The sequence below is a fragment of the Ahaetulla prasina genome, chromosome 6 (genome assembly GCF_028640845.1).
Source record: "Ahaetulla prasina isolate Xishuangbanna chromosome 6, ASM2864084v1, whole genome shotgun sequence".
Classification (NCBI taxonomy): domain Eukaryota; kingdom Metazoa; phylum Chordata; class Lepidosauria; order Squamata; family Colubridae; genus Ahaetulla; species Ahaetulla prasina.
The window spans coordinates 91,898,773-91,924,961 of NC_080544.1; the positions used below are offsets into that span (position 1 = coordinate 91,898,773).

At 39.1% G+C, this 26,189-nt stretch overlaps 1 protein-coding gene across 1 annotated transcript in view; it reads right to left on the reverse strand.

The window, feature by feature from the left end:
- Nucleotides 1–26,189, reverse strand: part of WDR49 (WD repeat domain 49) — a 114,044-nt gene that overhangs the window by 55,741 nt on the left and 32,114 nt on the right. Inside the window, exons 7-9 of the mRNA XM_058188281.1 lie at nucleotides 20,171–20,335; nucleotides 14,827–14,942; nucleotides 1,749–1,879 (exon numbers count right to left, since the gene is read on the reverse strand). Coding sequence (XP_058044264.1) covers nucleotides 1,749–1,879; nucleotides 14,827–14,942; nucleotides 20,171–20,335 — 412 coding nt within the window. The remainder of the gene's footprint in view (nucleotides 1–1,748; nucleotides 1,880–14,826; nucleotides 14,943–20,170; nucleotides 20,336–26,189) is intronic.

Sequence of the window (26,189 nt, forward strand, 5' to 3'; positions counted from 1 at the left end):
TATACAAATTTACTGAATAATATTTTAACTGATGTTACCGTATTTTTTTGACTGTAAGACACACTTTTTGTCTCCCAAAGGGGGGCAAAAATGTCTGTGTGTCTTATAGACCAAATATTGTTGAAGCCCCACCCACCTGCCAGCCATTTTTGGCCTCCACACATCATTTTTGGGCCTCTTTTTTTGGCCTTTTTCAAGCCTTTTACTGGCTCATTTTCGAAGCTTTTTTCAGCCTCAAGGCTTTTTTGGCCAATTTTGGGGTCTGTTCTGGCTATTTTCAAGGCTTTTTTGGCTCATTTTCAGGGACTTTTGGCCCATTTTTGGTGCTTTTTTGGCCTGTTATAAGAGCTTTTTAAGCCAGTTTTAAGGCTTTTTTTGGCCCATTTCCCCAAAAAGGGCCAAAAAACCCCTGGAAAATGGCCTGGAAAAAAACCTCTAAAATAGGCCTGAAAGCCTCAAAAATGCCTCCCCAAAGCCTCAAAAACAGCCCCCAAAAGCCTCAAAAACCCAAAAAAAAGCCCTGAAAATGGGCCAAAAAAAAACCCTTCAAAAATGAGCCAAAAAAGCCCCCAAAACAGGCTGAAAAAAGCCTCGAAAATGGGCCAAAAAAAGGCCTGAAAAAAGGGAGGCCAAAAAGTTTTTTTTTGTTTTCCTCTTCTAAATTAAGGTGCGTCTTATAGTCAGGTACATCTTATAGTCCGAAAAATACAGTAATTAATACTGATAAGAGGAGTCTGTAGGGACTCTCAGTCATCCAGGTCACAGCTGTCCCAAAGGTGCTTTTTCAGGAGGCAACTGAACTTTCAGGAGGCAACTGAACTTTCTTGTTTTTGCTTTGAAGATGTTTCACAGCTCATCCAAGAAGCTTCTTCAGCTCTGACAGGATAGTAGAAGGAATGGAAGGATTTAAAGCATTTGGAGGTTTACATGTATCCTCAGGGTCTCCTGAGTAGGAGTCTCTTGATTCCTGTAGTCTGCAATTTTTTCTCTGGAAATCCATTCCTCCTCCCACACCATTCAAAGGGTGTTCATCCCAAATTGTATAGCTAAAAGCCTGTAGAGATTCTCACTTATCCAGGTCATGGTTGTTCCAAAGGGGCTTTTTCAGGAGGCAACTGGACTTTCTTGTTTCTTATTTGAAGACGTTTCGCTTCTCACCCAAGAAGCTTCTAAACTCCAAGTACTTCAATGGGCCTCTAAAAGGATGCAAATGACCAGCTGTCTGCAAGGAATATAAATCATTCCATTCCCCACTATCCTGTCAAAGCTAAAGAAGCTTCATGGATCAGAAGTGAAACATCTTCAAAGAAAAAACAAGAAAATCCAGTTGCCTCCTGAAAAAGCACCTTTGGGACCGATAACAGGAGTATAATGGGAAGAGGTTGAGACTCTAGTGTAGAACATATGCTTTCCATCTGGATGGATAAAAAATATTTAAAAGTGTATGATTTTATATATTAATATCCACTGTCATGTTTCTTAAAACTCATTTCTTTTACTTTTCTTAGTGTAGGACCATCTAGAAAGAAATTTCACAGTTCCCAGATTTCTCTAAGTTAGAAGTTGAAGAGCATAATGGAAAAGAAGGGAAGGTCAGACCCATAATTGTCTTATTGCATGATTTCATTTTCCTTTCTATGTTTCAGAAGCGATTATGCTCTACAAAATACAATATATAACGTAGACCAGACAGCAGATCTACTTCTGCACTGAAGCACCATTAGTTCAGTCATTAAGTATTTTTCTACCTGTGACAAGAGTCTGTGGAGGTAAAAATGCTGCACATAAAATGTCATCCTTATGCTGAGTTCCTCCTTTCCATTCCGAAGGCTGAACAAGATACTGAGTCAAATTATTTAGGCGGAAAACCGTGATCACCCTAAAGACACAAACAAGTACAAATGAAACCAATGAATGACCTTCTTGTTCCTCAGCTTTTTACCTCTTGGCTAAGGAGCAATAAATATAGAATAAATATACATCCCACGCCTATGTGACAATATGCAAAGGAGACAAAAATGGTGGTAGAAGGGGAGATTTTCCATGGGCAAACATCAGTCCTAAGAACCAACTTTGAATGGTGAACTTGCTTATGTCAGTTACCAGTTCCCTTCTAACCTAATTTATATTGATATTGTGGGTTATTATAAGGAAAGATTCAACAGTCCCTTTAATAATCTCTTAAGGGAGTACAAATAAATATGAGGTACATCACAAACTATATATATATTGTGGTGCACCAAGTTAGCAGACAAGGTACACCTCAGAATATTATTTTCCTATTCAGATGTTACATCTTTTCTATCCTGCTTTACGGAGCAGAGTTGGTCTCTGACAGAAAGCCACTTGAAGAGACTAGAAGCATTTGAAATGTGGGTTTACACACGGCTGTTATGTATAAGCTGGATTGACAAAATCAGAAATGAGGAGGTGAAAAGCCACCTGGGAAAGCCAAGGGAAATCATAACAAAGTTAGAATATTTTGAACATGTGATGTGACACCCAGAAAAATATGGCATACTTAATCTTCCAGGAAAAGATTGAAGGCAAATGAGGTCCAGGCAGAAGAAGCACATCATGGCTTCAATACCTCTTCAAGCCACTTGAAGAGACTAGAAGCATTTGAAATGTGGGTTTACACATGGCTGTTATGTATAAGCTGGATTGACAAAATCAGAAATGAGGAGGTGAAAAGCCACCTGGGAAAGCCAAGGAAAATCATAAAAAAGTTAGAATATTTTGAACATGTGATGTGACACCCAGAAAAATATGGCATACTTAATCTTCCAGGAAAAGATTGAAGGCAAATTAGGTCCAGGCAGAAGAAGCACATCATGGCTTCAATACCTAAAGTATTGGTTTGGACAAAACTCAGCAGCACTTTTCCTACTGCTTGTTGATAAAAATAGGATCGCCAACACAATCAACGTCCGACGATGGATATGGCACAAGAAGAAGATTCATCCCCTTGGATTTTCTCTTCTTCTTTTTCCATCGTCACAAACCATTCCATCCACTATTGTTAGAAATTATTTTTAGTTGATATATGAATGAAATGCTACACTTTTGGAACTGAATTAATATTCAAAAGGCAGCCTGATCTGCAAGAAATGATAATGTTTTATTAACAGATACCCTTGCTACATTAAATTTGATGTTTTCGTGTTTTAATTTTCTCTCTCTTCTGCACTTTTGTTGCAGAAATTGTATGTTGCAAACGTCATTCTATATTTCTAAAAAAAATCTATTGTTCAGTTACATTTCTTACTGCTAAATCATAATGGAAAATCTGTCTCCAGTGCACCGTTCATTGTTTCTAACCATAATAGTTGATGACAAGGATAATTACTGCCCTGACCAATCCACAGCTTTTTTAAAATCTGCTATAAAATTGATTGCCTTAAAGCAAAAAGAAAACCCTTTATTTAAAAATAATAATAGGGAAAATGTGGAGTCCTTAAAAAAACAATATTTTGGATATATCCTGAAAAAAATGGCAGAGTTTGTTGCTGAGGAACCAAATGATTGTGTTTACCCTTCAACTCCATTGTATACATATTTTAGGCAGCATAGAATAGGAGAGAATGAATTATCTTTGAATTATAACTCATCTAGGCTGAATTCATAGAACATCCTAAATTATTACATAGCATATCTGGATTTGTCTTGGCAACTCATCTATTGTGGTTTCCAAACCATGCTTTATGACTTAAATTGTTATATAAATTTACCCACTTGTGGCATACCTTATAAACCAAAGCTTATTATACCAGATTTAATCCTGAGGTCAAAGAATTAGCTTTATTATTCAGTTATAAAAGCAGTAAATTATGTTTAGCAGCTCAAGGACTGTTATCAAAAAATAACAAATTGTCTTTATTTTCAGTGTTATAAAATACTATATAAAAAGAAAAAGTTTAGGTCTTATACTCCCACCCAAAAAATAATTTGAAATGATATGAAAATTTAACAGTGAATAAGCAAATTGTGCTACTGAATTTTGGCAGTTTGCATCAACAGTATGTGAGAATTAATTAATTTTCATATTTTTATTTTTTATTTATTTTATTTATTTATTTGTCACAACAGTATATATAAGCATAAGCATGAAATAACTATACGATATATAAGCATATGTATAAGCATGAAATAACCATATGAATTGGATACAATCAAAGGGAACATTAAGTAGACACGCCCCTTACAGACCTCTTAGAAATGGGGTGAGGTCAATAGTAGAGAGTTTTTGGTTAAAGCTTTGGGGATTTTGGGAAGAGACTACAGAGTCAGGTAGTGCATTCCAGGCATTAACAACTCTGTTATTGAAGTCATATTTTCTGCAATCAAGATTGGAATGGTTCACATTAAGCTTAAATCTATTGTGTGCTCGTGTATATTGTCAGTGAGATGCACGATAAAAGCAAATCTGACCATTGTAAAACAAAGGACAATGGAAGTTGGATAACCTTGTCAAATCTGGTCAGCTGAGGGAACCAGCATTGTCTGAAGACATTTCTGTGGTCATGTGGCCAGCATAACATATGCTGAGGTGCATGGAATATTGTTACTTTCCCACCAAATGGAACCTATTTATTTATTTGCATTTGGATGCTTTTGAACTGCTAGGTTGGCAGGAGGTGAGGTAAGTAATAGGAGCTCACCCCATCGTTCTACACTCCGGACTCAAACCTGCGCTGTCATCTTTCTAGCTAATAAGCGCAGAGTCTTTAACTGCTGAGCCATTGTGCCCCATCTTTCTATATACAGGGTTTATTCTTAAATTGAAACAAATATGACCAGTTTTTTTGCTTACAGCATCCTAATTTTCTTTAGTAAATGTTAGTCTTCATAAGTGCTTGGCTTTCTTATGAACTTGCCTGAGTAATGCTAGTCCTGCCTGTTCCCAGAAGATTTCAGAACTTGGTCCGTACCTGGCTCTGTGTTATTCACAGAGCTTTGAATGTAAACCCATATTCTGCATAGATGCTGACAATTTCCCAGATTCAGTAGCAGAGTTTTAACTATTCAAGTAACCACAGTAGATTCTGGTGGCTTGGTCATTAAGTGAAGCAGTTGCTAACTGAAAGTCATGTAACCTTGGCTGTGCTTACCATTTCACTCCAGATTTCCTTTGCTTTACACCAGAGGTCTTCAAACTTGACAGCTTTAAGACTTGTGGACTTCAACTCCCAGACTTGTGGACTTGTGGACTTCAACTCCCAGAATTCCGGGAGTTGAAGTCCACAAGTCTTAAAGCTGCCAAGTTTGGGGACCCCTGCTTTACGCAGTGTCATATCCTAGCCCTAATCCATCAAAAAGATATGGCCCCAAACAGTCAGGGAAGCTTAAAGAACAGGGAAAATTTCCAGAATTTGATTCATGAGGAAGCCAAGAAAAAGAGCAAATTTTATAGCCCCTTATCTCTCTTCCTTTTTTGGAATGCTCACCCTGGCTCTGGGATAATTAGCAAGAACAGGGCTGATGTTTGTATTTACATTATTGGAGAGGAAGGGATTATAAGAGAGTAAACAGACATATAATGGGGAATAGAGATTGAAAGGAATGTACTTGTACTGCTGTTTGCCTAAAGCACTTCTGCTGTGAGCCATGAGCCACTGAGGAGGCAAACAAAAGTATTTAGTGTGAAACTGATTACAGTCTTGTCAGTGTCAGCCAGCAGAGACAGCTGGCCATAAGGCTCTAATCAACTAATTAAGGTCACAGAGCTGAGCTTGTTAACTTGCAGTCAGCACTTTCTAAGAGGTGCTTCAGAGAAAAGCAGCTCAGGAAGAGATAGCTTGTTCAGGCAATCTGTCCATTCTTGTGATGGGGTAGATGAATTTGGGTTTCAATTTCTTCAGTTTGCTTAAAGGGAAGCATGGAGCAGGCATTCAGAACAGATTTTCCTGTGGCATACCTAAAATCCCTGGCTGCTAAACTTTAGAAGGATGCAACAGATTTTATCTCAGTTTCAAGAAAGAGAAGGAGATGAAGAAACTGAGTTTCTAGAAAGAGTGCAGAGAAGAGCAACAAAGATGATTAGGGGACTGGAGGCTAAAACATATGAAGAATGGTTGCAAGAACTTGGTATGTCTAGTTTAATGAGAAGAAGGACTAGGAAGACATGATAGCAGTGTTCCAATAACTCAAGGGTTGCCACAAAGAAGAGGGAGTCAAACTATTCTCCAAAGCACCTGAGGATAGAACAAGAAGCAATGGGTGGAAACTAATCAAGGAGAGAAGCAACTTAGAATTAAGGAGAAATTTCCTGACAGTTAGAACAATCAATAAGTGGAACAACTTGCCTGTAGAAGTTGTGAATGCACCAACACTGGAAATTTTTAAGAAAATGTTGGATAGCCATTTGTCTGAAATGGTGTAGGATTTCCTGCCTGGGCAGGGGGTTGGACTAGAAGACCTCCAAGGTCCCTTCCAACTCTGTTATTATGTTATGTTATGAGTTATTTTCTATCTCCCAAAACCAACACTTGGGAATTCACACTTTGAATCTTCAGAGTAATCTCAGCTGAGAAATTTATCCTGAAATAAGGCAATGACGGACCACACCCAAATTGCTACCAAGAAAACTACATGGATGTGCCCATGATGTCACCAGAACCGAATTCAATTTGAGGAAGATAAATTGGTCTTCATCACCACTAGTTTTTTCCGTACTGTATTCTGCAGTTGAATCAGTTCAATGTGTAGTACTTTCCACACTTTCTATAACCCAAATCTATATTTTCCTCATTCTTTATTTGGTTATACCAGAATCAAATGAAGAACAAGAGTTTTTGCAGAAAAAGAACATCAGTTTTATGAGAGTGCTGAGAAAATAAGAGATTTTTCAAACTGTAGGCTGAGATCCTTTAATCCTGTCTAATCTACAGTTTAGAAACACATAACACTTATCCCCGGCTAAAGCAGGCTTTGTACAGCATGCAGCACAGACACATTTTATTCTGCTTAAATGTATTTACATTGATTTTCTATTTTCTTTGCCAATAACATTTGTTCAGTAGAAAAGCTAAAAAGCTGCTGAGTGCAGATCAGCCAAACTCAGACTTTAGAAAAGGAGATTCAGATTCAGTTATAACAATTACTATCTTGTTAAGACTTTTTAAAAGCACAAATACGATGCAACTGATTTATAGACTGCAAGTTTCTAAGCCCATTAAAAGCAGGTGTACAATTCATTATTGCTTTTCGTGGTCCATCTTTATAGTGCAAGGATGTCAGCTTAATTATCAGCATGACGACTGATGTTTAAAGACCTGAGAGATATCTAGAAGGACTTTTTTGTAAATTACCAGACAGAAAGGTATCAGGTCACTAACAGAACAAATTTATTCCTGGAACGCATTGAGTTCTTGAAAGTTGCTAGTAGAGTAGAATATCTTTCCCAAACTTAACACTCTAAGGATATGATGGATTTGACTTCCCTAAATTCCCAAGCCAGTATTTCTCAGTATTGGTAACATTGAGATGGGTGGACTACAACTCCCAGAATTCCCTAGCCAGCAAATCCACCCATCTTAAAAGTTGCAAGGTTGAGAAAAAGCATCAGAGGTAATACAGTGAAAGACATATAGCCTGGGACCTCTGGGAAGTTTAATCCCATATATAGTGAGGAGATCAGATTTAGAAAGATTGTTGTATGCAATACTATATATATTGTGATTGTGCAAAACCTTAATAATTATTTGTCACTAAGAACATTTTGTGATCCAAGCCTTCTGAACATATGCAGCCCATTCATATATCTATGTTCTGGATAAATGGGTAGATTATTGTGCAACTAAGTGGTGACTAATTATGTATCACACAGAAATCCCTTGTTTTATTGTTAAAATAAGGCTCCCCATTTTTGTTATCCATTGCATTCCTATTTTGTAAACATTATTGTTTCAAGCTTTACATCAGTACCAATAGTGGAGAATATTTATAACTCAGGGTTGAACTGTGAAGTCCTTGGTGATCTTTGGGCTTGATTGTTTTGTTGCAGAGGTTTCATTACCCACCTAGGTAACATCATCAGTTCTAGAAGGGAAGGGAATTTGTTCTCTGTTTAAGTACAAGTGTCTTTCCCTATCAGTGTTGGTAGATGTTCTTGGTTGCTCCTTGATAACTGTTGTTTACTAAATTGGTAGTTTCTCTGCTTATCTGGGTATTGAATGCTGCCTAGGAGGTGTTGTAGCCTTTTATGTTTTTGACTGTCTGTTTTGAATGAAATGTATATGTTGTTTATCTTACCTTTATTTATAGCAGAGGTGTCAAACTCCCGGCCCATTGGATATCACACACTGGCCACGCCCATACCCAGTTTAGTGAAGTGGGGGAAGTCCCGATACGTCATGTAACACCACCATGACTATGTGAGTTTGACAACCCTGCTTTATAGCATTCAAAAGAGATAAATCAAAAAGCTAAAAGAACACAATATATAACGTTCTAGCACTGATGATGTTACCTAGTTGGGTAATGAAATGTCTGCAAGAAAACAAGCTCAGGGCAGGAGGTTGGATTAGAAGACCTCCAAGGTCCCTTCCAACTCTGTTGTTGTTGTTGTTGTTGTTGTTGTTCTTATTGTTGTTATATTATTATTATTATTATTATTATTATTATTATTATTATTATTATTATTATTATTATTATTATTATTATTTATAAAAAGTTTTATTTTTACAATCATATCAAATAATTCATCCAATGTACAGTTATATACAATTAGTCGGGCTTGCCCAGTCACCACCACCCTTTTTAACACTCTTCCCTCTTCTACCTTCTTTTACTTTCCAAACCTTCCTCTCCTTCTCTTATCTACATCCACTCCTCCCTCCACCCTACACCTTCCTTCTCCCTCTTCTATCCCTCTTCCTTCCTCTTCTCCTCTTTCCTACCTCCTACCCTCTCTTTTCTCCCTCCTCACCGTTCTAAAATGGTAACTAGGCAGACCCGACCCTACATTAATTATATTTATTATATATATTTCAGCAATCTGAATCTTCTCCCCCTTATATGAAGCTTGCAAAATCTGATTTCTCACTGTTCTGTTTGTAAATAAATAACAACATCCCTTGGCAACTTTTTTTGCCTTGCTATCCAAGAATTCACACGATATATTTTATCAATTTGATAAGCCACATCTGCTGGACGAGCTGCTAATATCTCAGCAAATACTTCAGAAAAAATTTCCCTTAAATTCTCTTCCTTATTTTCTTTCAAACCTCGAATTCTAAGAGCAAATTCCATATTTCTATATTGTATCAAAACTATTTCATCCTCTGTTTTTTCCATTTTACTTTGAAATTCATCCATTTTATTTTCTAATTTTAAATTATGTTGCTTAATTTCTTCAACCTCCTCTTCTAATAAAATCACATTCATTGCCAAACTTCGTACTGCCATTACAAATCCTTCTTTAACTTCTTTATTTCCCACTTGAATTTCTGATATCTGCTCTTTCATTTCAGACATCTCATCAGTTATTACTTTAAATTTTTCTTCTATAAAGCCTTTTAAGTTCTCTTGTAACGCCTCTAAATTCAATGTTCTAGTCTCTGCTGTATGAGCTGGAGAGGCACCAGCTGATAAAGTTCCAGAGCTCTTTGTTACAGTAGACTTTAATTGTTTGGCTGCCATCTTCTATAAAATTATTTATTTATTTATTTATTTCCAACTTAATATTCACTTTAAATCTTCTTAATCTCTGAGAAACACAGTCTTTTAAAGCAGTATTTAAAAATCTCCCCTAGATTCTATCAGCAGGCAGCAAAGAGTTAAAGAGTTAAAGCAGCAAGTAACATGCAAATTACCAACTGCAGACGGCAAACGCTGAAAGTATCACTTTCGCTTTCCACTCGTTAGCTTGTTAACAATTCGCCTCCATTTTCTTGCTGTTTTCAAGCTTGTTACAAAGTAACGGGGAATCGGCTTGGCTACTTGCATAAAGTTCTCCCACTTTCGTTCTGTCCGGTATAATCCTTTATTGTCCAAAATAAATCTCGGCGTTTGGTCGTGGTGATTGGTTCTGCCAAAGCAGAAGAATCCTCGGATCTGGAGCACTTCGGGTTACTGGAGGGAACTTAACCCTTCAAACCCCTTTTTTCTCAGGGGCTTTAGGGAAATTCAACCTCTGCCCTCAGCTCACCACCTTCTCCTTCTCCCGAAGAGGGGGTTTTCCGAACCGCTGGACAGCAGATTTAAGCTGTCCTAGCGATTCCACATAATCCAGAGGTTGGTGATCATAAAGATCACCGCCATCACCTACGGTGCCAAACCGGAAGTCCCCATTATTATTATTATTATTATTATAGAGCACCAAGGACTCACAGTTTGAATCAGTGGTTTCTCAACTTTGGCAACTTTAAGAGGTGTGGATTCCAACTGGCTGGGGAATTTGGGAGTTGGGAGTTGAGTCCACACATCTTAAAATTGCTAAGGTTGGAAATACTGATTTAGAGTAAGGAAAGTATTTATTTTAACACTTGTCAGGATACATTTTTGCAACGATATTGCCTTCAGTTTTGACTTTCCTACTTGGAATTTTTTCACTACTGTACATCTGTTTTATATATAATTCTATACATCACCCAGAGAGATGGATTAATAAGACATTTTTTTTTTACAGCTGGCTAAATACTATCACTGGCTAAATTGAGATTACCATTAAAAATACATTGAAAGCAGATTTAATTTACCAGATTTCCAACCGTATAATTGGCTTCTTATTTTAACATTTATATTGTTTTGGGACAACACCTTTTATGAATATTTCCTCCCTTAGGTGTACTTGGACAATAAATATACTGTATAACATCTTAGAAAACTTGAAAGTTTTAGAATTCAAGCATATTAAAGAGAGGATTTATTTTCCAATTTTGAATATATTGTTACTCATAGGTAAAATGAAATGAAAATTAGGGGGAAGATGCTTTACTGGAATGGTTTGGCCAAACATGGGATCAATACTTTGAATTAGTTGACTTCTAAAGGCTGTTTCAAAGACTTCAGGACACTGTGTTCTGCATATGATTTGCCTACAACATTCAATGTTGGCAATGCCTACAACTGAAACAGTACTAACTTAACATTATAGCCTGCAAATGTGAAATAAATTCATGATTTAAGATTAAAATTACTCTATGAAAAAAATATTTGTGCTTGTGGGTCCTTCAAAAAATGTTTAAAGAATATTGATGAGATACACAAATCTTGTCAAAGCAAAACTCAAACATTATGGAGCAGCATTCTGTGTTATATCTCATTGGTATTAGGAAATTGAAGGAGCATGGTAACTGGGGATGGTTTGGACAATCAGCAGGCTCACATTCGAGACCCGATTGCTGTTGAGACAGGTGAGCTACAGTCTCATGCTCCAGCTCCTGCCAACCTAGCAGTTCAAAAGCAGGCAACCACGAGTAAATAAATGGGTACCATTTAACAAGGACATGAAAGGAACCCCCAATTGGGTGTCCTCCGAGCAGTGGTGATGTCACTCTTAAATTTTTTCAACCAGGAAGTTTCAGCTCCCGATATGACTATAATGGGAGGAGGAGGAGGAAGAAGTTTCCCTAACAACTGAGATATATTTTCAGATGGCATGAGAGCTTTCTGTAGAAAGGAGGAATGTCTTTGTTTATACGTCTGCAGACTCAAATTATTGTTTTCTCTTGCAAATTGTGAGAACTGTCTGAGAAGGCATAACTATATTCCCACATGCTGAATGATGGCATAGTTGGTGGTTAATTCAGTTTTGATTTCAGTGTATATGTTTTTGAGCCTATGAAATAAACAGCTCTTAATTCAAAAGAGACTTGTACCCTGAAATCAATTTATTTCATCCAAATCTCCAGATGTGCAGCCTAATTTTGCAATGATTATTATAGAGGAAGTACTTGTATGTGTTATTGGAACGTTCAAGTATATTGACAGAAGTGTTTCTAATTAAAGCCTAACATATTTTTTTCTTTAGCATCTGCAAAGCTCATGGGTGTAGAAACTAAGGATTTACAAAAACTAGCAATATTCTAGAGAGGGAGAAAGAGAGAAAGTAAACCTAGCAAATTGCCATGTACAGTATTATTGCATGTGCCCTATAATGATCTCTGCTTTAATCTCATCTGTTTTTCTTCTCCACAGAAAGCAACAAAGCCTATGGGATTTGCCTTAAATCTATCAGTGGCAACCTGCAATAGAATAGAGAGTACTGAATGATATTGTAGAATAGGGCATATGATTCGGACATATTCAATACAGCTAACCCTTGACTTGATGAGCCACAGTGGTGCAGTGGTTAGAGTGCAGTACTGCAGGCGACTTCTACTGCCTGCTAGTTGCCTGCAATTTGGCAGTTCAATTCTCACCAGGCTCAAGGTTGACTCAGCCTTTCATCCTTCTTAGATGGGTAAAATGAGGACCCAGATTGTTGGGGGCAATATGCTGACTCTGTAAACTGCTTAGAGAGGGCTGTAAAGCACTGTGAAGCGGTATATAAGTCTAAGTGCTATTGCTATTGACTTATGATCACAATTGGGATCAGAATTTCCATCGTTAAGGCAGTTGTTAAGTGAATTGCATCCAATTTTATGATGATGATTATTTTTTTGCTACACTTGTTGAGTGAATCGCTGAAGTTCTTAAGTGAATCAGGGTATCATTCAGCAAACCTGGCTTACCCCATTGACTTTATCTGCTGGAAGATGATCGGTGGTCATATGACCCTATAGTGCTGCAAATGTTTATCTTGATGAACGTATCTTTTCTTTTATGTACACTGAGAGCATATGCACCAAGACAAATTCCTTGTGTGTCCAATCACACTTGATCAATAAAATTCTATTCTATTCTATTGTAAATACCTGTTCATTGCCGTCAAGTGTCCAGATTTTGATCACATAACTATGGGGATGCTTCAATGGTTGTAAATGTGAAGACTGATTGTAAGTCATTTTCAGTGTCACTGTAACTTCAAATAGTCACTAAACAAATGGTTGTAAGTCAAGGACAAACTGTATCTTCTTTTGGGGTCCTCTATGCTCTTGAGTCTCCACGTTCTAATTCTTATTGAATAAATAATATTAGCAAGTGGGATGCAGGAAGTGGGTCTTCTTTGTCATGGAATCTGCTGTCCGAAATAATATTATCTCTGAGATTTATATGTCCCTCACCCTGTTTAAATTAGCCTTTAAAAAGGCTAATTTAAACATAAAGAAATCTCTGCTCTACTACAGTATCTATGGAGAGGTCTAAAATGTTCTGTACGTACTGTATACATCAGTGTAGCAGACAAACATGAAGATTATAACAATTTTATGCTATTATTTCCATCCTGGCCTTGTGTAGAGTAGAAAGAAAATGACCTTGAGAGAAACAGGCCTGGAATTATTTTGTATGTATTTAAAAGATTTATATGGCCACACATCTTAAGCAATTCTTGGTTTACAACATTATTATCACGTAAAAGAGGCTGAAACACTTTTTAATCTTTTTTTTTAATTGAGCTTGTCTCAATAAAAGTATTTAATCTTCCTGCAGTGTTGATTTCATGGTCTGGTCTATTTAGTAGGGCTGACACCTAGTCATCTCAAAGAGGTTTATGATTACAACCAGTGGTGGAATTCAGCCGATTCGGGCCGGTTCGGGCGAACTGGTAGTTAAATTGCTGGTTGGCCCTGCCCTGCCCCTTCCAGGAGTCCCTGCATGCCCCATTTTGGCTCCCAGGTAAGTGCAGGGAGGCCTACTAGGCCCAAAACGGAGCACAAGGGGTGGCGCACCTCCCTGCCCCCCTGTGGCCCATTTTTGTTCCCAAAGGGGTGCAGGAGGCCGAGTCTTGGCTGTTACACCCCTGGCCATGCTCACCATGGCCAACCCACTCAGCCAGTCATTAGGGCAGAGAACCAGTTGTTAAATTATTTGAATCCCACCACTGATTACAACCCCAAGAATCCACTAAAAATTTTGGAAGGTGTGACTCCATCATAACAGGAATGGTTCCAGGGAGTCACTTCTGCTCTGAGCAGCTTGAATTTTTAGCCTTAGCAAACAAAGGAGGGTGTTCTACATGAATTTTAAGTGGTTCTTACAATACACTTCAGCATAGGATTCAAATCATTGCATTTAAATAAAGAATATGCTTCTGCCTGTGTGTGTGTAAACAAACACACTCTTTTTCATCTCGCCAAAGGGTTTAAGAGATTGAAGGGAAAAATGTAAACTCAACAAATCTCTTCATAATGCATTCCTTTGTTTTCAAAGCCTAGCCTATCTTGAATACACTCTGGAGGTGTGTGGTTTTGTTTTTTGTTTTTTGCTCTTGCAAAGACCTTGAGAAGAAATTTGTTGAACTTCCTGTTGAAAACTGGAATAAAAAAGCTTTATTTATTTGAGAGCTGCTTGTACTATGCTACACCAGTGAATGCATCTTTTCTTGATTTCCATTATCAAGCAGTTCTTGAATTACGGGGACAGACTATTAGCAGATGTTATCACCCATTAATGGAAGCAAAAGGTGCACTAGTATAGTTTTCTACATTATAGCACTAACACTCAGACTTATATACTGCTCCACAGTACTTTACAGCCCTCTCTAAGCAGTCTAGAGAGTCACATATTGCCCCGCAACGATCTGGGTCCTCATTTTACTGACCTCAGAAGGATGGAAGGTTGAGTCAACCTTGAGCCTGGTGAGATTCGAACTGCCAAATTGCAGGCAGGCAGCAGGCAGCAGAAGTAGCATGCAGTACTACATTCTAACCACTGCGCCACCACGGCTCTTTATAGGCTTATATTTACAATTCTTTTTAAGAAGAATATTCTTCACAGTACCTGTCCCATCCTAGGACCAAGATAGTCCAGCTTAACACCAAAATCTGAGAAATTTCAACTGTTTGGTCCCTTCCAGCATTGAGCTTATGGTGACAGTATCCATTGAAGTCCCAGATCTGAAGATATGGAAAAAATCAGGATATCTGATTTATACTATTTTTTTGAAAAAAAAATGCTGAAAAATAGCAATAGGTAATAATAGGATGGATACTTTAATATTAAGTTTAACATTTTTCATATTACAAAATAATTCAGTGCACTTTACAACTTCTTGTCAATATTATCAACAGTACAATATAAGCAGTTCTATATTCATACATATATTACAAATTGTTTTTAACACTATTTTTTTATTTTGAAAATTTTAATTTACTTTAATTACCATAGGGTTATCAGCTTCTACTCTATAGATACCATTGTACTCAACTTTAATTTGCATTCTATGATGTATTATTTTCAATAATGAAACAATTAAATTGGAAAATGGAAAAAATCAGTATATCCAAACCATAGAGTAAAATATTTCTCAGTAACTTCAAAAATAATGTTAAAAATCTTAAGCCTACATAATCCCTGTGCTGGGGAGGAAAGAACATGACTGATGGGAACCAATGCTAGAAACCTTTTGAATCTTTAAAGATTTTACAATTGCAGCCAATTTACTGTACAATACTAACTTAATCTTATACTAATCAACCAAAGGTTAAGTAAAGCACAGCAAAGCATCTACTGCTTTATTAATCATTTGAGTTTTTTGGCAAAATTTAAACTAATAAATCCATTCTTCATTCTTGATTACATCAGAAGACAAAGCTTGAAACACTCAAGATGTCTATCTGTAGCATCAATCAAAAACTTGTTGTAAATTTGAAATACAGTATTTTTTTTTTCATCTAACTTGAGAGACATACTCACTCACTGATTTTTGGCTCATACAAATGAATTAAAATTATTTCTCCCTTTACAAACCCACTATCATGTCCAGAGGTGTTTTATCCTCCTCTGTGAGGTATATTTATGTCACAATTTTGCTCCTTGTTTTATGATTTCTTTTATTTCTTCCTTAGAATTCTCTGTGACTACTCTACTTATTAACCTGGAAATCCTGTTTGCTATGCATCTCTGAATTCACAATTCCCCTGGGCTTAAGTTCAACTCCTGCTATGTTTCTTTGCTTTTCCAAACATAGCACAAGCTAAATTTTGTAGGGAAAATTTGAAAGGAAACCCAGCTTCTAGTTCAGTTGCCGGGTCCTAGTTAGAGATGTATATTATGGGAATCAAGCCATTAATACCCCCATTTCCTCAAAAATAAGACCTACCCTAAAAATAAACCCTAGCCTGATTTTTACCATACTCCTATTATTAAAACCCTACCCCAAAAATAAGCCCCAGTTAAGGTCAACAGCAGGTGGGCATGGCCAGCAACAGAGGCAGTGAGAGTGGAGGGGCCAACGGTGTCCAGCAGCAGCTACAGCCTGCACAGCGCAGGTGAGTTGATTACATGTCCAAGCCTCGGGAGGCTTGTCTTCACATGGCAGCACTAGCAGCAGAATGTAGAAGCGTGGGGAGAGAAATCAAGTGATCCTGATGTACCGCATGGGCTATGGGAAAGCTGAGAGATGTGAAGACAAGCCTCCCATGCCTGGTTGCCCACTCTGTCCCACCATCTCTCAGCTTGCCTGCTCCATTGTAGCCGTGAGCAAGCTGAAGAAGTGGGCTAGCAGCCACACAGGGTCCTGCTGGATGGGGCTGCCAGAGCTGCCACCATGAGGCAAGGCAGATGTTGGGGGGTGGATGCCCTGGCTGCGAGGCCCTGAGGTAAGCCAGTGTGGGTCACATGGGGAAGCTCAATGGTGCTATCTTGCCACAATGGCACTGGGGCACTGCATGGCCTCCTGCTCCATTTCATTCATAAGCAAACAGAAGAAGTGAGCCTCCCATAGATGGAAAAAATAAGACATCCCCAAAAATAAGCCCTAGTGCTTATTTTGGCATCCAAAAAATATAAGACCCAGTCCTATTTTCGGGGAAACACGGGTAGTATCTAAGTAGTGACCTTAATGTCCAAAATAATATCTTTTGGACATTATCTTTTATTAAATATAAATATATAAATAAAGACATTCATACCTGTACCTATGATGAGAGGAGGAAAGTAAGAAGGAAACAAGTATTCTATATGTAAAGGAGAGTATCTGAAAAACTTTTAATCAGAGATAAAAGATGCCGAGATGACAGAGACTCGTCTTGTTGAGGTTATTTGGGATGGGTTTGATTCTGTGGCTCTCGAGGACGTGGACAGGTTGCTGGGGAGGTTACATGCAACTACATGTTTACTGGATCCGTATCCTTCCTGGTTACTGCTGGCTGCTCAGGAAGTGACACGAGGCTGGCTCCAGGGGATTATAAATGCTTCTTTGATGGAAGGGGTTTTCCCCGCCGCCTTGAAAGAGGCGGTGGTGAGACCCCTCCTCAAGAAGCCTTCCCTGGACCCAGCTATTTTGGGAAATTATCGTCCAGTCTCCAACCTTCGCTTTGTGTGGTTGCATGGCAGCTCCCCCGGCACCTGGAGGAAGCTGTCTATCTAGACCCGTTCCAGTCCGGCTTCCAACCCGGTTATAGCACGGAGATGGCTTTGGTCGCATTGGTGGATGACCTCTGGAGGGCCAGGGACAGGGGTTGTTCCTCTGCCTTGGTCCTATTAGATCTCTCAGCGGCTTTTGATACCATCGACCATGGTATCCTGCTGCGCCGCTTGGAGGGATTGGGAGTGGGGGGCACCGTTTATCGGTGGTTCTCCTCCTATCTCTCTGACCGGTCACAGACGGTGTTGACAGGGGGGCAGAGGTCGTCCTCGAGGTGCCTCACTTGTGGGGTGCCTCAGGGGTCGATTCTCTCACCTACCCTGTTCAACATCTACATGAAGCCGCTGGGTAAGGTCATCAGTGGTTTCGGGGTGAGTTATCATCTGTACGCTGATGATACTCAGCTATACTTTTCCACCCCGGACCACCCCAACGAAGCAGTCAAAGTGCTGTCCCGGTGCCTGGAAGCTGTACGGGTCTGGATGGGGAGAAACAGACTCAAGCTCAATCCCTCCAAGACGGAGTGGCTGTGGATGCCGGCATCCCAGTACAGTCCGCAGCTGACTGTTGGGGGCGAGTTAATGGCCCCAAAGGAGGTGGTTCGCAACTTGGGCATCCTCCTGGATGGACGGCTGTCTTTTGATGAACATCTGGCGGCCGTCTCCAGGAGGGCCTTTTACCAAGTTCGCTTGGTCCGCCAGTTGCGTCCCTTCCTTGACCGGGATGCCTTATGCACGGTCACTCACGCTCTGGTTACATCTAGGCTGGATTATTGCAATGCTCTCTACATGGGGCTGCCCTTGAGGTGCACCCGGAGGCTGCAGTTAGTCCAGAATGTGGCTGCGCGAGTAGTAACGGGAGCCGCTCGTGGCTCCCCGTGTGACATCGCTGCTCTGTAGTCTGCACTGGCTTCCTGTGGTTTTTCGGGTGCGCTTCAAGATTTTGGTTACCATCTTTAAAGCGCTCCATGGCTTAGGACCCGGGTACTTACGAGACCGCCTGCTGTTACCCTTTGCCTCCCACCGACCAGACGCTCACAGAGAGGGGCTTCTCAGGGTGCCGTCCGCCAAACAGTGTCGGCTGGCGGCCCCCAGGAGTAGGGCCTTCTCTGTGGGGGCAGTGATGCTCTGGAACGAACTTCCCCCTGGCCTGCGTCAAGTGCCTGATCTTCGGACCTTCGTGAGCTCAAAACATATTTATTCATTCAAGCGGGACTGGCATAACTAGTGTTGGATTTTAATTGGGTTTTTTACTATTTTAAAATTTAAAATTTAATTTTAACTATCAGCCTTTATAATTTGCTTTGTTTTAATTGTTATCTTAATTGTATATATTTTGTTTTTTACCCTTGGCTGTACACCGCCCTGAGTCCTTCGGGAGAAGGGTGGTATAAAAATTTAATAAATAAATAAAATAAGAAATAAATAAGAAAAACAGAGACTCGAAGAAGAACCAAGAGAGGGGCTATTATTTGCTATTTTTATGATCAATGTCTCTAAAGTAAAGTTAAAGCTTCCCCTCGCACATATGTGCTAGTCGTTGCCGACTCTAGGGGGCGGTGCTCATCTCCGTTTCAAAGCCGAAGAGCCAGCGCTGTACGAAGACGTCTCCGTGGTCATGTGACTGGCATGACTCAACACCAAAGGCGCACGGAATGCTGTTACCTTCCCACCAAAAGTGGTCCCTATATTTTTTCTACTTGCATTTTTATGTGCTTTTGAAACTGCTAGGTTGGCAGAAGCTGGGACAAGTAACGGGAGCTCACCCTGTTGCACAACAGCACTAGGGATTCGAACCGCCGAGCTGCCAACCTTACGATCGACAAGCTCAACGTCCTAGCCCCTGAGTCACCACGTCCCTTCCCAGTCTCTAGGGGTCAATAAAATAAAATTGTAAATAACTGATCTGAAGCTGCAGATGATTGGATTCATCCATTGTGCTAAATTGTGAGTAGGCCAGTTCAGTTGCAGAGTAGCAGACTATATAGATCTGTTTATTGTAGTTTGTAAATTATGACTTAAAACACAGCATGTTGAGCTCAATGAACTTTCACTTCTTCAAGAAATCATAATATAGCACAATTTAGAAGTCCTTGGAACACAGTCTTGATCTATGCAAAGGACTACATTTACACAAGACACCTAACATCCTTACTGAATTAATCCATTTGGGGGGTTTGTACTGTATATTGAACTATAAATTAAGCACTTGAGCAAGGTTTTGACATGTCAAAGAAAGTCTGATCAACTTTAGGTTGGTCTGTTGTGCAAATGTAACTGCTTGAACTTTAGCTAATATTTTTAAGTGTCAGAAGAACATATTCAAAGTATTTTTCTTGACTGTATCCCAGTTCCAGAATTTAAATGCTTTCCCACCCTAACTTCCATGTGAGGTGAAAAGTGACCCTAAATCATGAATAATAATAATTAAGCAGGACAACATACATTTATAAGGTAAAGAAGAAACCAGAAAGAACAGAAGCAGAAATTAAATACAGTCTGAAGAAAAGCAGTCTACTCTTCAGTCTACTTGGAAGCACAGAATAGGATTATTAACACTTTATTTCTCCAGTTACGATAATGAATATTATTTTTGTTTAACTAACAGTATTGGCTATTTTATAGTACATACCACTTCAAATTCCTCTAGTGGAATTTCTTATTGGTAGATGCTCAAGCTACCCCTCTGATAATATGAAATGGTTCAGCCCACTTCATTCCCACCACCGCCACCTTTTTAAACACACATAATGGGTACCTTGACTGTTCCATCTGTTCCCCCAGTGAAGAGCCGGGTCTCAGTCCCATCAAGAGCCATAGTGCTGATCTCTGCATTGCCATGACAACCAGTAAACTCTTTGATTTTCTGCCCAGTATCAATCAACCAGAAGATAACTGTAGATCCAGTATCTGAGCTGATTACCTAAGGAAGAGGAGGAGAGAAAAGTCACTCAAATTAAAACCTTGCTGACATGCACAGCTTCCAAATATGTGTATTATAATAAACTAATACATATGCAGCCTACTAAGTATCAATTTGAAATGCAAATCAGCGCTGAATTTTCTCACCTTTCTTCCAAATCATAAAGTTTGTAGGTTGATTGTGATCCTATGCTAAATACCTTTCTTCACAGCAAGCATTATTTAACTGATGAGTAATGATGTAGTTATCATTCAACAGAGAAAAGAGGTGACTTGTTCTTACTGCAGATACTATTTTAATCCAGACAGGGACATTGTGTCTTTAGCAATGAAAATTGCAATCTTTTTCAACAAAATAAAATAAATCTAAGGTTGCAGTAGACAAAGAGGAAAAACTTTGTGATATACAGGTAATAAATACCAGCCTTCCTTATGTCAGCAAACTGCTCCATATATAAAGCATTAAGGGAATGTCTCTGAATGCATTAGCTTGCAATATCAGTATTATACATTTATTTTTAACAGCATATTGGCATTTATTTTCTCTGTACATTGGAGGAAGGGCCATTTGGATAAATCATGACATATCACACACACACACACACACACACACACACATGGGGGGAAAAAACCCCTTGGTAAAATGTGTGTTGTGATTTCAGAATGCAACTCCAATTTTTTATAAGTCACCCAGCCATTCCCATGTGTACCTATAGGTTATGTTTAATATTTATGAAAGATTTACATGCAGGTAAAACCTACTAGTTATGCTCTTTGTAAAATATAGTTCTCTCTTGCCTATTATAATTTTGTGTGTGGGGGGTCCATACTGCCCAATCACTTTCCCGGGGAAGCCAGACCAATTAGATTAGTGCTCTTCATTTGTGTTCCTCAGCATACTCATTCTAAATCTGCATATAATTTATATTCATCATGTTTGCTAGCCATTGCTCTGGCTACCATAGTTACATTCTGTGAATCTATCCAATCCCCTTTTAAAATAATCCAAGTTCACATTCTCAAGAAAATGGCATACCTAGTTGATGTTAGCTAATCTCAAAATAGCTGAGTAGGGTTAGATCTGGTTAGTATCTGAATAGGAATGTCAGGACTGCCATCCTGCTATGCTATGCATTGCCTGTTGTCAGTCTGCCATATTTGATGGGGACGGGAACTGTGGGGTGAGATAAGGGAAGGAGTAGCATGATAGGAATTGAAACTAAGCATCGGACAACCCTGTGAGAACAGTCAGCTGTTCCAGGGTCATGCAGTGGAATGCAGAACCATCCAGCCCCTGAAAACAGGGAATGTTACGCAAACAATTTGTTAGCACCTAACTGGACACTCACTAATAACAAGGGAGGGGAAAGGCGGGACGCCGAAACAAGAGAAAAGTTAACCATATGCTTTGGGCCCGAAAACCTCAGATCCAGCTTTGCTTCCCTTGTAACCACTTGGCTTTAGTAAAGTATTGTTCTGACCCAGCTCCCCAAACATGACAAACCCTCTGAAATGAACTCAAAAGATTCCTTTATTAGGAGCGCCAACAGCCCCGGCAAAAAGTTTCACTCTCAATGCCAGCTAACAAGTCCATCCGGCCAGAAGATAAATAGTTGTCTGCCACATCTTTTCATCTCCGTCCCCTGTCTTTTATCCCTAGAGCTAGGGTGGGGCCTCGCTAGCAGTGGTGGCTCTTCCACTGCTCTCCTCTTCTCTGCCTTCTGCGCAGCTGCACGTCAGGCACTAGACCCAGCTGTTCCTCCTCTTCTTCATCAGCCATCTCCAGACCTGGGGGCTGTTGACTCTCCATCTGAGGGCTAACAGATGGGCCAGGCTCCACCTCTGAGTCTCTCTCTTCCACCTCCATTCCCTCTTTCCCCTTGGAGCTCTTAGATTACCTTGATGCTGACCCTGACTCCCACAACGCCGCCTCCTCCTCTGATTTGGCTGCTGCAGGGGCCTGTGGCTGACAGGCCACAACAGGTATACTTTTGGCTAACCATGGGCTTGAAAGTCTTTCTTTTCTAACTGAACCAGTTGTGACGGCTGACAGGGAGGCTCCCAGTATGTCTTCTGTGAGAGTTTCCTAATAGACACCTGGAATGCACTACCTGACTCTGTGGTTTCTTCCCTAAATCCCCAAAACTTTAACCTTAGACTGTCTACTGTAGACCTCACCCCATTCCTAAGAGGTCTGTAAGGGGAGTGTCTAAATGCACCAACGTGCCTACCGTCCCTGTCTTAATATTTTCTTTTATTCGTATCCTTTACAATGTATTTATAATTATGTTTACACGTGTATCTGTCATAAAATACATGCTTGCCCAAATAAGTAAAATAAAAATAAAATGAAAAAAGACTGAGGATTAAATCACAGTTCTCCAAGAAGTTGAAGCATAGCCCAGTTCCTCTTAAATGGCTTGGGTTGGAGAGAAAGGAATCTGTATTGCAGACAAGCATGAAGCTATTTGAAACAAATGATTGCTCAGTGTGAGTGAGAAAGTGAAGATGACTGTTACATCCCTGGTGATTTGCATGTCTTGCTTCTTTTTCTCACCTTTCCTAGAAATGAATAGATTCTTGATATGGACCAGATTTTTAAAGCTACAGTAGCTGCAATTTCTAGCCTGAGTCTCAGCAAATTGCTCCGTATTTATGGCATGAAGGGATTCATACTCTGAATCCTCACAGTACAGGTAGTCCTCAACTTACAACTGTTCATCTAGTGACCATTCAAAGTTACTACGGTGCTGGGAAAAAAAGACTTATGTCCATTTTGCACACTTATCACAGCATCCCCATGGTTACATGATCAAAATTCATGTATGTGATCAAAATTCAGACACTTGGCAACTGACTCGTCTTTATGATGGTCCCAGGGTCACGCAATCAAGTTTTGCGACCTTCTGACAAGCAAAGTCAAAGGGGAAGCCAGGTCCACTTAAAAACCATGTTACTAACTTAACAACTGCAGCGATTGTCCCAAAGGTGCTTTTTCAAGAGGCAACTGGACTTCCTGGTTTTTCTTTGAAGACGTTTTGCTTCTCATCCAAGAAGCTTCTCTGGAGAGCTGAAGAAGCTCCTTGGATGAGAAGCGAAACGTCTTCAAAGAAAAACCAGAAAGTCCAGTTGCCTCTTGAAAAAGCACCTTCGGGACAACCAAGACCTGGATGACTGAGAATCTCCATAGACAACTGCAGTGATTCACTTAACAACTGCGGCAAGGAAGTTCGTAAAATGAGGCAAAACTCACTTAACAATTGTCTCACTTAGCCACAGAAATTTTGCCCTCTACTGTGGTCGTAAATTGAGGACTACCTATAATCTTAGCTGACAAATATCCTGACATAAGGCAATGACAAATAATTTGCAAACTGTGAATGAGAAAACTCTATGGATGGGCCTGTGATGTCATCAGACTTGAATTCAATTTGAAGGAGATAAATTGACCTCCATTACTATTATTTTTTCTGTACTGTCTGCAGTTGAACCAGTTCAATGTGAAATACTTTCCATTAAAATATGACAATGAAATCATGCCAGTATTTTTTTTTAATAATCATGCCAATTTTTTCTAATGGTGACTTACGGCTTACCAGGAAAGTCCAAGAGCTTTTCCTCTATAAATGCATTTTATTCATTCTTAATTCTGAATAGGTTTAAAGTGACTTAGTCCATCTATTTTGTTTAAAGTTCATATTGCTTAATATAAATATCATCTACTGAATCATCTTCCAAGCATTTCTTCATTTTGTTTGGTAGACAGATTGTATTGGGTAGACATGCATAGTCATAAACTCGATGCAATAATATAATACCTTTATTATTTTCACTAGGAAGATGTACTGTTTATATTTGACATATTTATTGATGTTATAACATTCTATAACCAGGTATATTTGGGCTGAACTGGTTAATCAAAGGTCAGACTGAAGCTATTTACCTGTAAGTGAAGTAAGTTTGCTACTTTTCAATATTAATAATTAAACGGATTTTCCTTGTAAAGAAATGAGAAGTTGCAAACATATTTGTGTTAAATTACATTCTTCTAAAGTCCTGGAAGCATAATTATGAATAGCACACATGAAGAATTTTAATTGCTATCCAATATGCTTTTAATAACAGACGTATCATTGCTGGCCTATTAAAAATTCTCCTCCGAAAAACCTGGATGATAACACCTGTCATTTCAAGAAAGCAAATGTAAAGAAGCTTTTTTTTCTCCCCTTGGCAAAAAATAAATAATAATAATAATAATAACAAAACCAGCTAGAAGTCTTGTTTTGGCTGTACAAGTCAAACAGATGGGAGTTCTGAGACTAGTTTTAATAGCTTCATCCATTTCCCCACCTTGATTAGAGTAGAAAAGAACTTTCATAGCTTATTTCTCTTAAAGACATGGGGAGGCCTTGAATTAAATAGACTTTGTGAAATAACATACAGTCTTTCTGTAACCATGGTTGGTTGACGAAGGATCAGCCAACAAATTCAACAGCCCTAAGAAAAATATGGGTGTTTTTTTTTTCAAAATAACTTTCCTTAAGAAAGACTTGTAGAAAGAAGCATGAAGTAGTGTTAACACAATACTTTTTTTGGGGGGGAAACAACCATTCTTTCTTATCTTTGGTAGGAAGCAAATATATAGGGACCATATCATTCTATTCTACAAATTCAGAAAACTTGAAGACACAACAAAAACTCAAAATAGCAGCTCAATATAGCTTGAATTCCCAGTCTCCCCAAGCTGATGCAGAAATTTGGCAAGGAAAGTCAGTGGAACAAAAGTTACAAGATTTTGCATGGTTGGAAATTCTGCACAGTAGGGTGCTTATTTACACAAAGCACTTTGTCCAGGTTGAACTGAATGTGGATATAGTATCTGCAGATCATTATCAATACAAGGAAGCTGGAAGATGAAACATACTTTAATCACTTCCCAGTTGAGAAAAAATACTATTTTGAAATGAAATCTACATGGAGCTGCTCTTAAAGAATGATCAGAAGTTGCAGCTGGTCATGCATGCAGTGATGGAAACATCTTTGGTTCTACCTGAAGTTAACAGAGTTGGAGCTCTTTGGATCTCAGAAAGCAGATACATCAATAGGATATCACTATTTTGTAGGCTACAAGACTCCAAATCCCAGTTTAAGATATTAGTGGTTCCCTAAAAAACCTCCATGTGGCACATACAAAGAACAGTTGCAGGAACTGGAACTGTGTATTCTAGTCTAGTTAAAAGAAGAAGTTGAGAGACATGATAGCAGTATTCCAATATTCGAGGAGCTCCTATAAAGATGAGGGGAGGGTGTCGAACTATTTTCCAAAGCACCAAAAGGCAAGACAAGAAACAATGGATGGAAACTAACCAAGGACTAGAACTAAGGAGAAATTTCATAAAAGTGAGAGAAATCAAGCAATGGAATAGTTTGTCTTCAGAAGTTGTAGGTGTTCCATGACTGGAAGCTTTCAAAAAGAGACACTCATTTGTCCAAAATGGTATAGGGTCTTCTGATCAAGCAGGGGGTTGGACTGGAACAGGGGTCTCCAACCTTGGCAACTTTAAGACTTGTGGACTTCAACTCCCAGAGTGGAGTTGAAGTCCACAAGTCTTAAAGTTGTCAAAGTTGGAGATCCCTGGATTAGAAGATATCCAAGGTCCCTTCCAATTCTATCATTCTGTTCTGTTCTGTTCTGTTCTGTTCTGTTCCGTTCCGTTCCGTTCCGTTCCGTTCCGTTCCATTCTACTCCACTCCATTCTATTCTAATTTCCCTCCTCTTTCTGTCTTTTTTATCGAGAACATTTCTAGGGAACATAAGAAAACTCTTAACATATATGTATTAATTTACATTTTTC